The sequence below is a fragment of the Eschrichtius robustus genome, chromosome 2 (assembly GCF_028021215.1).
Source record: "Eschrichtius robustus isolate mEscRob2 chromosome 2, mEscRob2.pri, whole genome shotgun sequence".
Classification (NCBI taxonomy): Eukaryota; Metazoa; Chordata; class Mammalia; order Artiodactyla; family Eschrichtiidae; genus Eschrichtius; species Eschrichtius robustus.
The window spans coordinates 117,384,644-117,397,873 of NC_090825.1; the positions used below are offsets into that span (position 1 = coordinate 117,384,644).

A 13,230-nucleotide genomic window follows, 5' to 3' on the forward strand; every position below is an offset into this window, starting at 1 on the left:
TAGCTGATTTCAAGCTACCAACGTGATATCCTGAACATGGAGTTGGGAAGACAAGGGCAGGAGTGCACTGCTATGCAGTATTTCCACCATCCAGATACTATAGACTGTTCACCTCAAAAACACAGATAATGGCCAAATTTAGTAAAGTAATTCGGAAGGGGTAAGTTCTAAATACTTACTAACCTTATTTTTAATATAATTTAATGGTAAATTTACAAACTTAATTTTTAATAATGGCTACTGTTTAACAACTGGCTTGCAACAAAGTTCCTGAAAATTAAATAATTGGCTCTCCCGAGCCAGTACAAGCCAGCGCCAGCACACCACTGCCCCCACGCCTCCAGGAGGCCTCAGGACTGTAATGTCCACCCTATGAACTGACCAAAGGGAGACCGTCTTGGAGTGCTGCTGGTTTATTACCAGATTTTCTTTTACAATGTTTGGGAGGAAGTGGGAAAGGAATCTTTAGGCAGACTGCCACTGAGGCACCACTGTTGTGTTCACTTACATTCAGCTGTGCCCTGCTCTCCTTTTCCTTATCTGCATACTACGTGGAGGCTCAGAAGTTGAGGGGTTTACCTAAAGGAACAGAAAAAAGAAGGCAAGGCTTCAATGCAGAAGGAGCCAGGCCCACAGCCCTGGAGGAGAACAGGGAGGAGCTGAGGTGGAGATAGCCTCTGCCTCTCTGATCCTGTTCTCATCCATCAGCTCAAGAAAAGCAGACTTAGCAGAGTGGGACAGATGTCTTTTATTGGTCTGACCAGCGTGACTAGTCGTAGGCCCAGGAAGAGCTCTCCTATCTGTCCCGGCTCCCATCTTCTCTCTCCTGGGGGTTCATGACTCACCCCCAGGGAAGAAGGGTGGCAGGCAGAGCCAGGATAAAAAATACAGGGATGGGATCTGAAAGGGGCTCCAGGTGATGCATAAAACATAGGGTTACCAGACCATCCAGATAAACTGTCCATCAGGCAGAGCAGAAGCAGTTTCCCTATACAGGCCCCTGGCCAGGAATGGCAGGGGTCAGGAGGAAGAGCTTCCCTAGAGGCTTCCTACTGTGCCCTTCGTGCCATCAGCATCTCCCGGATATTGTCCTCAGCTTCCTTCACACTCCGCTCCAGGTAGGATTTTTTCTGCTGCAATATGAGAAGGAAATAAGGGTTAGGACCAGGGGGAATGTGCCAAGTTGGCAGATGCAGCTTCTGTGCCCAATGGTTATGGCTTCTCTGTGACCAGTGACTTCCAGGAGCCTATTGTCTATTGGGAGCCAAGTATACACACCTGCCCAGAGTGTTCCCCCACCCTGACCACTGGGCACAGGGAGGGGGTTGCTCGGTACAGGAAGCAGGAGTGCTCTCTGGATGGCAATAGCACTCTTCCCCCAGAAGGAAGTAGACTCTAAAAACAGGAGTCTTGGTACATGAAGTTATACCAGACAGACAAAGGCCAGGAAATTCCAGGACAAAGCTCTGGCCCCATAACAGATTGTCTCTCAAGGTTTTCCATGGCCCAGGCCAGGCGCCTGTAGCTGCCACTGCTGCAAAATGGACAGCATACCCTCTGCTCTGTCCAGCAAGATGATAGATAGGCTGCATCACACGTCTCACCAAGGCAGATGAGTCAAGATGAAATCTGCTTTTCTAATGAAACTGTTGCCTGCCAGGAATCCAGGACAGTGACACTGAGTAAAACAGACCTTTTGCAAGTTTACCTCCTACCCCATCTGGGTCCTAAATTTAAAATCTCAACTTAAGACAAAGAACTTTACTTTCAGGAGCCACATGTGGACCAGGATTAACAAAAGATTAGTCAAAGGAAATGATGTGTGTACATTATTTTCCCTGTGGTCACCCCAGAAGTATGGTGGCTTCACCACTGGTCCCTGCCCTGAGGACACCGTTGTGGCTGCATTCCCACTTAACAGACATGAAATGAAGTCTCCCTTTTTGGGGAATACTGAAAATAATCCCCTCCCAGGGTGCATGTGACTGAGCCACACTAGAGCCAGAAATGCAGAGCCCTAGCCCAGATGCAGCCAGTGCCCTTCCCTCACCCCTCCTCCCTTCTTCACCCAAGCAGCTGGGGGTTCACTTTGACCACTGAAGTGCCCAGGTGACCTGGGGAAGCCAGGGAAAGGCTGGGGCAGAGGGCAGGTAAGCAGCCTGGTCTCAGGCCTTGCTTGGGAACTGATCCCCAACCTCTGAGACAGGAAAATGGAATGGAGTGCTTCTATTACCTGAGGCCTTCACCAATAAACCTCTCAGGTGCCGCTTCTACATATCCCTGCCTCTAACTTCTCCCACTCTCTGTCCAGATATTTTTTAAATGATAACATTTAGAGACTTTATAGTTTCCTTTAGGTGCCAAATGCTGAGGCATCCACAGTATTTTTTAGTAAAATTTTATTGAAGTATAGTTGATTCACAATGCTGTGCCAATTTCCGCTGCACAGCAAAGTGACCCAGCTACACACATATATATTCTTTCATGTTCCCCTCCACCATGGTCCATCATGGGACACTGAACATAGTTCCCTGCGCTACATAGCAGGACCCCACCGTTTATCCATCCTATATATAATAGTTTGCATCTGCTAATCCCACAAATCTTTATCATAGTTCTTATGTGAACCTCTGGTTCCTATTTGTCTTCTAACTTCAAATTTCTTGAAGGCTAAAAAGAGCCCGATCTCTTTACTCATCTCCCATCTGTCCAACTTGCACACAATTCCTTACAAAAGAACAGGAGCTCCACAAAAACTCATAGTGACCATGATAATTCTATGGCTGAGGAAATTTGTTCAATTACACTGCTAAACCTGATATAGTCCTATCACTGTGATATCAGAGTGGGAACTTAAACTTCCTTTGATAAACAACTTGTGGTGAGTAAGAAAGAGGCAAATACTAGTAACTCCTGATACACAACTGAAGAATGTACATGTACTAAGTGTTGTGCAGCAGCTAGACAGCAAGTGCCATGCACCATTCTGGGCACCTTTTGGGTCCCAGCCCTGTAGGAATCTAAGGAAAAGGCTTGTGGAGCAAGTGGAGTTCTATCCCGGCAGTAGTCAGCCAGTGCTCAGGAGCCCAGGCCTGTTGCATTCCATCTCTGCCAACTTGCTGCCCCAGCTAGCAAAACCATAAACTTGGAGCACCAGCAAGAGCTTTTCTCCCTACTGCCCAGGCCTCTGGCCAATCAAATTCAGGTTGTATTCTCAGCTTTAAAATTCTTCATTCTGTCACATCTCTTCCTTCTATCTTCCACTTCCAGTTTCATTACTTTTTCATGATTTTTTACTACTGCATATCCTAAAGTCTTCAAGTTTCAAAAATAATGTAAAATGAACCTGTCTTTAAATCTTTAGTTTAAATAGACATTAAAAAAATTTTTTTCATCCCAACAGATGGGGCATCTCTAGCACAGACCTGCTTTCTAACTGTATTTCTATAGTTCCTGTCTCATCCTCAAACATACCTAAGCCCAGAAGACCCTCACAGTCAAACCCAGACCAAAGCACATGATGTGGGCTGAACTGTGTCTCACAAAAAGACATGACGAAGTCCTAACCCCCGGTACCTGTGAATGTGACCTTATTTGCAAATAGGGTCTTTGCAGATGTAACCAAGTTAAGATGAGGTCATACTAGATTAGGGCAGGCCCTAAATCCAATGATTAGTGTCCTTCTAAGAAGGCCACGTAAAAACAAAGGGATACACAGGGGAAATGCCATGCGTTGATAGAGGCAGAGAGTGGAGGGTTGCATCTGCAAGATTAGAAAGGCGCCAAGGATGGCCCACAACCACTATAAGCTAGAAAGAAGAAAGGAAGGAGTCTTCCCTAGACCCTTCAGAGAGCATGGCCCTGCAACACCTTGATTTTGGACTTTCAGCCTCCAGAACTGTGAAAAAATAAATTTCTGTTGTTTTAAACCACCCAGTTTGTGGTAACTTGTTATGCAGCCTTAGGACACCAATATAGCACCTGAAATGAAGGATGCTCCCAGAGACAGAGTTTATCCCAAGGTTCTTTTGGACCCACAGCTTCTATCCACACTGAATCACAGAGGCCTAGGTAAGGATCCCTAAAAGCTAGAATACTGGAATTGTACTTATCCCAGAAATAACTGTCATAGAATTGACCCAAATACAAATGAGACCATCAGAGAGAATGGAAAAAATTAAGGAACCAATGACTAAGTTAAACTTTTTCTTCCTTGAATCTCCACAGCTTAAAACCACTAGTCACATCAGAAACTCTGTGGACCCTGCTCTTCCCCATTCCTGTAAATAACAACTCCATTGCTGCAACTCAAGACAAAAACTTCAGTGTCATCCTTGAATCTTCTTTCTTTCACATCTGACATCCAATCAAACAACAAATCCAGTCAGTGCTATCTCAAAATGTATCCAGAATCTGACCTTAATGAAGAGCCTCCTAAGTGGTCTCCTTTCTTCTGTCCTTGACCCCCTTCAGTTTCTTCTCCACACAGTGGCCAGAGTCATCTTTCAACATTTAAAACCTTCCAATGGCTTTCCATCTCTCTCAAAATAAAAGGCAAAAGCCTTTTCAAAAAGCCACGTACAGTCCTGCTCTAAGCTGACTCTGACCTCCCGTCCCATGACTCCCTCTCTCTCTCACTCATTCAGCTCCAGCCACACTGGCCTCCAAGCTGTTCCTCCAATCCACCAGCTATGCTCCTGCCTCTCCTTTGCCTTTGGGTCTCTTTGTGTAGGAACTCTCTTCCCCAGATATCTACATTACTTGCTCCTTCACGTCCTTCAGGTCTTTCTCAAGTGTCACCTTATGGGAAAGGCCTTCTTGATCATATGCGGCTCCATACTCTCTATTCTCCTCACCTTGATTTTCCTCCTTAGCACCTATCGCCACCTGAAGCGGTATTTGTCTGTCTGTCTGCGCTTATGAGAAGGAAAGGTCCATGAGGGCAAGACTTTGTTCTACTCACTAATACAGTCCCAGTGTCTAGAAGAATCGCTGGTTCATAATAGGAACTCAACAGTTGTTGAATACAAGTGCATTTATCGTGGGAAATGATGCCTTACTGATTTACTTGTACACACACTCCTTTTTAGTTTTCCCTCCCAACCTGAATGAGGAATACCCATCAAAGGAAGCCAAGGCAAAGAATGACCATTCTCCTTCAAGGTGGTCTTCAGTTTCTGACATTGCCCTCTAACCTCTGCCCCGAGATAAACACAGGTTTAAAACTCAGACCTCACTGATCCTGATGGGGACATGAAAACCTTGCTCTCACAAACAGGCCCTAAGGGTCAAAGCCCTTACACTTTATTATCAGGTCAACTTGTAAAACCATAAAACAAACCATCCCCATTTCCCACGTCCTGGAGTAGAAAATCCTTGAGAAACTGCTCCATGTGATGTCAGTGTCAGGGCCGCTGTGCACTACAAGGGGATAATAATTGCTGTGGAAACTCTAGGAGGCATGTGAAACCCCCACCTTCCACCAGGAGTCCTGGGAAGGCATTTGCTGGCCTCACTGCAGCACCTTTCCGTCTTACTGAGCGATCTCCCTCAGAACCCTGTCTGTAGGAAATTCTCTCCTGGCATCAAACCACAGAGCTCTAGGTGCGGCAACATTCTTGTGGGGCCTTGTCCTGACGTAAAATTCTGAGATTTCCTGTGGGGCTCAGCACGGCCAGGGAAATGACATTGTTGGACTTATTGCTCATCAGCCTGAAGTTCTTCTTTCCGGGAGTCAGACTAAGGGGCTGGTGTTTCATTCTCATCCTCTCACAAAGGAAAGAGGCTCAAGTCCCTAGAACTTTTCCGACATGACACAATGTCTCAAATAGACTCCTGAGGTAATTCATCTTGTGACACTATCTCTATAGACTTTTCTTCTTTTCTTAGGAACTTTATCTCTTTCTCTAAATTAATATTTTTCCTGTTTGTGTTATCTTAGGGTATCGAAAAGTCTTTTCCCCTCTCACCTTTTATTTCCCCACTCGTAAAATGAAGATTTGGGTAACACCAAATTAAAAACTCAAGAGCTTCAATGAATCTCATGTTCTCTCAGTCTGCAGAACTGTAAAATGGCCAGAGGGGGCCAGCTGCCCATAATGGGGAAGTTTAGCAAGAGGCCAAGAATTCACTGAAGGCTGAGGAGGCATGTCTTGGCGGCCAGGGTAAAATGTGAAGAAGGCAGGGCAACAAGAGGAAGAAGAGAAAAACAAAGGCAGTGCAGGGGCACAATGAGAGAACTCAGAAAGGGAAATGAGACACGGATGGGCAGAGCTCTGAAAATGCAAGTGCTACAACAGCCTGAATGGGTGAGGAGCACTCACCAGAGGCAGGAAAGGCAGGCCAAACATGACCAGGAACTTGAAGATAAGAGACAAGTGATCCAAGGACACACGTCCACTTGTGAACTCATCTGGGTTTATCCACTTCACCATTAAGGACACAACTAGGCTACAAGGTAATTGCTGAACTACATATGGCTGGGAGACAAGCTGAAAGAATGAGAAAGCAATTTTAGGCATGGAGCAGGAGAATAAAGGAAATCTAAGAAGGGGTTACTGTCTCTGCATCTTTTAGAAACTGCTTTCAAGACATCTTTCAGAGGTTCCTCTGCTGAAAGACAGGGACAAAAGACTTGGATCAAGCTGAGCAATGACCTTGGTTTTTCTCCCAGATGTTCTTTTACCTACCTGCTAAAGAGACTCTGACACTGCTACCGTATGGGGTCAGACTCCCAAATCCCACCTATGATCACATGGCTCAATGTACCCAAGATAAACCTCTGCTCTACTCAAGTACCTTACAGCAGAGGTATACCAAGTGGTGGTGGTGGGGGCAGAGGCTGGATTCTTATTTCTTCCAAATGATAGTGTTTAGCCTTTTAGTCCACCTAAAGTTTATGTGATCTCTATCTACTATTGCCCTCCCTAACACATAAGCTTCATTTAAGTCCCAGAGAAAGACCAGTACATCAGACAATCTGAGAAAGAAAGAAAACAAGCTCACAGGTAAATGAAGAGCAAGGAGAGGCAACTGTTCCAATGCATATGGCGGAGATCAGGCTTCAGCCAAAGAATCATTATATTTATAGGCACCGAGCTTAAAACGATAAGCCAATAATCATGTCAAGTGATAAACAGCTGATGTAGGTAGGGACATTTGGCTCAAAGAATATTAAGGGGAGAAGGAACCCAATCACTAACTTAAATATCTAAAACAATGGCTCTTAAAGTATGGTCCCCAGACCAGCAGCACCAGCAACACTCGGGAACTTGTTAGAAATGCACGTTCTTGGGCCCCAACCCAGACCTACTGAATCAGAAACTCTAGGGGTGGAGCTTGGCAATCTGTTTTCACAAGCTCTCCAGGTGATTCTGATGCAAACTGAAGTTTGAGAATCTTCAAAAGTGGAAGTCAGCAAAATTCTTCTATAAAGGGCCAGATAGTAGATATTTTAGGCTTTGTGGGGTTGTCTCTGTCACAACTACTCAATTCTGCCACTATACCGCAAAAGCAACACAAAAAACGTGCAAACAAATGGGCATAGCTGTGTTCTAAAAAAAACAAAAACAAGCGAGCCAGATCTGGTCAGCAGGCTACAGTTTGGCAACCTCTCTTCTGAAAAAAGAGGGAGCCTTAAAAGGTAGAGCTGAATCTAGCACGTAGGGATTTTAACTTTCCATGCAAGTTGCCTAATGAAAGCATAAATTTCCATCCATGCATCGTTCCATTCATTCATTCAAGCCTACTGCCAAACCATTTCTCCTCTTTTTTTCCTCCAAAAACCCTGGTTCTTGAAGTTTGTAGCATCATGGTGTACCATCCTCTTCTCCCCTCCTCGCTGCTGCAATCTCCCAATCTACCAATATCCTGGGTACTGCCCCTCATTCATCGGAGGCTCACTGTCTTCCTCTCCACCGCTGCTGCACCACTTGAGGTGACTTCAGCAAGAATGGAGATGATCCATCCAATACCATGACCTTCTCTCCCCTCACAATTTTTACTTTACCCCACCTGAGCCACCCAGCCCACGTTCATACCCTAGAGATTTGACAACACCAGTAACTGCACCACCTCCAGAATTTCAATTTCACCGCCACTTCTTCCTACTTTTCCAGGTCGTTTCGATCTGGTAACTCTCTCTCCAGCACTTCTTCAACCACATCACTCAGCAAGTTTTTCATTATTCATTCTGCTTCCGTGACCTTCTCCCCTCCCACCCAGCTCAGCTTCCACAGTCCATCATTTATATTTATTCCCCTCTGAACTCCCTTTTGCCCCTCTCTCCCTCTGTTGCACTTCCCTGGCAAAACACCAACCCAAGCTAAACCCAACCATCTACCTACTCCATGTTTGTAGCCAAATAGCTGAATGTTGCTGGAGAAAAACACTTAAGTGTGCTGCATGGTTTTACTTTAAATTCAGAACTATGAATCTCAAATAGGCACTCACCAGTGTCCAGAAATTCTATTAAATTTTCTTAATATATTAAATTCTCTGCTCTCCAGGGCTTCCCTGGTGGCACAGTGGTTAAGACTCCGCCTGCCAATGCAGGGGACACAGGTTCGAGCCCTGGTCCGGGAAGATCCCACATGCCACGGAGCAACTAAGCCTGTGAGCCACAACTACTGAGCCTGCACTCTAGAGCCCGTGCGCCGCAACTACTGAAGCCCGCATGCCTAGAGCCCGTGCTCCGCAACAAGAGAAGCCACCACAATGAGAAGCCCACGCACAGCAACGAAGAGTAGCTCCCGCTCGCCACAACTAGAGAAAGCCTGCGTGCAGCAACAAAGGCCCAATGCAGCCAAAAATAAATTAATTTAAAAAAAGTCTCTGCTCTCCAAAGCAACTATTTCATACTTCATCTTGTCTCCTCAAATCTCCTATACTCTCTCCTCCCCTCTCATTCCCAGCTGAGAAAATAGCAGCAATCTGATGAGAATTATCTCTTTCCACTACCAAATCTACCACCTGACCTACACCTATACATATACTCTCTCCTTTCCTCGTGTTAAAATGGATAGAGGGGTTGTGTTTTGATAGAAGCAGAAACACAACCCTTCCACTTGGGTGCTGAATCCAGCCCCCCTTCTCAAAAATTTCACTCCCACAGTTATCCTTTTTCTTTCTTCCTAATCTTCAACGTCTCTTTCTCTGCAAGATCCTTCTTGGTAAGGCAAGTCACACACACACACACACAAAAAACACCTTTCTTGTCCTCACATTCCCCTGTAGGTACTGCCTCCTTTCTCTCCTCCCCTTCTTGCAAAACCTCTTGAACCAATTGTTTAGTAGTTGCCTCCACTTCCTTACCTCCCATTATCTCCTCAAACCTCTCCAATCATGCTTCCCATCTACCCTATTGAACTTACTGTAGTCCAGGTCACCAACGATCTCTACGTTGCCCAAAGCAGTGGTTACTCTCTGTTCTCTTCTTACTCAACCCGTTCTTACTCATCAACAGCATTCAACACAATTCTTGAAATACTTTCCTCTCTTAGCTTTCATGATTCCACACTCTTATTTTCTTCCTCCATTACTGGCTACCCCTTCTAAGTTCTCTTTTGCTGACTACTCCTCCTCTGCTCAACTTCAAAATGTTGACATTTTCTGGAAAGCTGTCCTTAACTTCTCTCCATCACTCTCTCTTAGAAACCCTCATCTAGTCTCATAGCTTTAAACATCATTATGACTTGCAAATTTACATCTCCAACCTAGACCTCCCCTTAATTCCAGATTTACACATCAAATTGCTTATAAAACATATTTTCCTGGTTGTCAAACCCAAACTTAACATGTCTAAAACAAGCACAATTGATTTATAGTCACCCCACACCCTCCCAGTCTTCTCCATCTCAGTGAATGGCAGTCATCCAATTGCTCAATTTAAAAACCACAGAGACAAAAAAATACAAAAGCCAACAGAAGCCATCCCTGATTCTTCTCTTTTCCTCGAACCCAATAGCCCCCCGCAGCCACCCATCAGTCTTAACTTACTTCCAAATATATCCGGAAACCATCCTCTTCTTTCTATCCAGCTCCACTGCTACCATCCTAGTCCAAGCCTCCATCATCCTCGCCTGGATGTTTGTCATGGATATTTTAACATGTAATTCAGGTTACTTTCTGCTCAAAACCCTTGAAAGTCTTCCCATGACACTTCGAATAAAATCCAAACTCCTTAACCTGGGCAATAAGGCCCTGCATGATCTGGTCCCTGCCAACCACTCCAACCTTATTATGACTCTTCCCCTTTTCACTTGCTTAAACAATTCCACCAAACTTTTTCCAACCATAAGACATTTGCATCATCTGTGCCTTCCACCTGGAATGTTCTTCCTTTGGATACTTTTAAGTGGCTAGCTGCTGCTTTTCATTCAGATCTTAGCTGAAATTTCACCTTTTCAGAGAGGCCTCCCCAATAACTCTCTAAAATATCACCTTTACTACATGATATTTTCTTGCTTATATCTTTATTGTCTGTATCTGAATGTAAGTTCCATAACAGTAGGGAATCTTCTCTGACTTGATTAAAGCTTCATCCTCAGTACCAAGAACTGACATAATTAATTTAACCAACATTTATTGAGCACTCAATATATGTTAGACCCAAAGAGCACTGGGATTAGGGCAGTGAACAAGTCAAACACTTATTCACAGAGATTACGCTGTTGCAGGGCACACAGACATTTAACTACCACTGCAATAAGGGCTCCAAGGGAAAAGCACAGTGTCTAATAGAGGAAACACCTGGTATAATCAAGGAAATCACAGAAGCACTTTTGAACAAGCTCTGAAGGATGAGTAGGAATTAATAAAGTGGAGAGGTTAGCATGGGGAAAGAGCAATTCCAGGCAAATGGAGCAGCAAGAGCAAAGGTCAAATGAAGCAAGACATGTTTGGGAACTAACTAACTGACAGCCAGTGAGGCTGAAGTACTGAAGTGCGGGGTGGGGCAGGGAGGGATAGATAATATAGAAGGATGAGGCTGGTGAGACTGAGTCAGATCATACAGGGTCACAAACCATATTAAAAATTTGGTATTTATCTTAAAGATGATGAAAAGCCACAAGGTCTTAAGCGGGAGAAACAAAAACGTCAAATTTCCATTGAAAATAAAAAATTACTCTGGCTGCAACACAGAGAATGAGTTAGAGCAGAGCTTCCTGCAGAAAGCCCAGTCAGTCATGAATGGGTAATAGATGTGTCCAAGATATTGATCCTTTTAGTCCCTAGAGTGGCCGGGTGCATTCAGGGCAGCCAAAGCCCCCCTGGGCAGTTGCCTCCACCTTGAGCACCCTTTGTCCACTTACCCCAGTGAATCATGCAAATACTCCTCTGGGTGCTGTGATGTAAAAAGGGTTGGGAAGCACTGGGTTAGAGAATACAAGTGTGAATGTTGAGAAACCTACTAGGAAGCCATTGCAATAATCTTGGAAAGAGATGACAGTATCTTAGTGGTGGCAATGGAGCTAGAGAAGAATAGATTCAAGAAATATTCAAGAAAAAAATCAACAAGAGGACTTCACCAAGTCCTTCACCATAACCTTCATTATTTATCAGAAGTTAGGAGGTGGGGGTGTCAAGAATACCTCCCAAGAGGACCAGGTTTGGAAAAAAAGATGGTAAGTTTAGTTTTAGACACATTGAGTTTAATGTACCTGTGAAACATCCAAGTGAGATGTGAGAAGAGAAACAGATTGGGGCAGAAACTAACACACCATTGTAAAGCAACTATACTCCAATAAAGATATTTAAAAAAAAAAAAACAGATTGGGTCTGAAGTTCACAGAAGAAGTCTGGGCTAGAGATACAATTTTACATATAGGTAGTACTTGAAGCCATGAGAATGAACTTCCTAGAGAAGGAACTCAGAATAAGAGGACTTAGCCTTATAAAAGTCAACATTTAGTAAGAATGAAAGGAAGAGGAAGAACCAGCAAGTAACACTAAAAAGGAGAGACACTGTGTCATAGAAACCAAAAGAAGAGTAGTTCAGGAAAAATGATGAGATGACTAGAAATCACTGGATGTTTTCAAGTAGGAACCATGACAAAAACATGTCCGAAATGGTTGGGGGCAGGGGAGGGGAGTGCTCCATCAAGTGGCCTCTAGGATATCTTCCAACTTTAAAAAGTCTAGGGAATTCCCTGGCGGTCCAGTGGTTAGGACTCCAAGCTCTCACTGCTGAGGGCTTGGGTTCAATCCCTAGTCGGGGAACTAAGATCCCACAAGCCACGTGGTGCAGCCAAAAAAATAAAAATAAAAAGTCTATAGCTCTTTGAGACCTGACCCTAAAACTTCATGAAGGAAAACTACCCAATATTTTAATTGTCACAGATGAGCCCTAAGAGTATGTGTACTGTAGTGTCAGGATAAATAATTTCACCTCCTAACTTCAAAGGAGACACTGGGCTTTGTACAGATCCAACACAAGGGTTGTAGAAACATCAGTATAATTACGCTCAAGGAAATTATGAGAAGGGCTGAAATGCTATAGTCAGGAAATAAAGATGCAAAAAAAATGTCCTTCAGAGACCACACAATGCCACAACTGAGAACTGTGTGTTGTATAAATCTATTAACAGTATACTAAACATGACAAGTATTTGATTCAGGATCTGCGTAAAAGAGATCAGAAAAAGGATGCACAAAGACCACTACCAATATCGCAACCCTGAGGTCTTTGATTCCTTTCTAAAACAAACCAAAAAACCCTAAAAATTATAGCCCTCATAGGACACTATTCTAAGTTCCATCATATATGAGAAATAAATGTACACAGTACATAATAAAGAAGTCTCATGAAAACAAATTTTACAAAAGCAAGACATTTCCTCATATACACTGTTTTACTTCTGGTTCTCCAGGGTCAGAAAGCCAAGTATCTATCAATAGGACTATTAAAACTCTACAAGTCTTCCAAATGAGCAAATAAAACAAGTTTTACTATTTCAGTTGTCTTTAGTTTACTCTAATCTTACAAGAAGAGCAAGAGGATCAAATCAACAGTGTTTACTATGGAGTTTGGCCTGTAGGCATGGTAAAGGGGTAGGTGAATAAAGGTGTGCCTTCTGAGAGCAGAAGTAAGGGCAACACCTTGCATTCTTGGAAGTGAAGGTGTAACTGACTCACCTGTGGCAGCAAGACTAACATGCAAGTATGTGTGGCAAAAGCCTGAAGTCAGTCTGATCCTACTCTCTGCTCCAATCAAGTCCAAGAAATTCTATT

General features: G+C 43.9%; 1 protein-coding gene across 1 annotated transcript in view; it reads right to left on the reverse strand.

The window, feature by feature from the left end:
• Positions 1–730: 730 nt before the first annotated feature.
• The window catches only part of PFDN1 (prefoldin subunit 1), a 59,548-nt gene continuing 47,048 nt past the window's right edge, over positions 731–13,230 (reverse strand). The window contains exon 4 of the mRNA XM_068536000.1: positions 731–1,133. Within this exon, the coding sequence (XP_068392101.1) occupies positions 1,050–1,133 (84 nt within the window). The 3' untranslated portion in view covers positions 731–1,049. The remainder of the gene's footprint in view (positions 1,134–13,230) is intronic.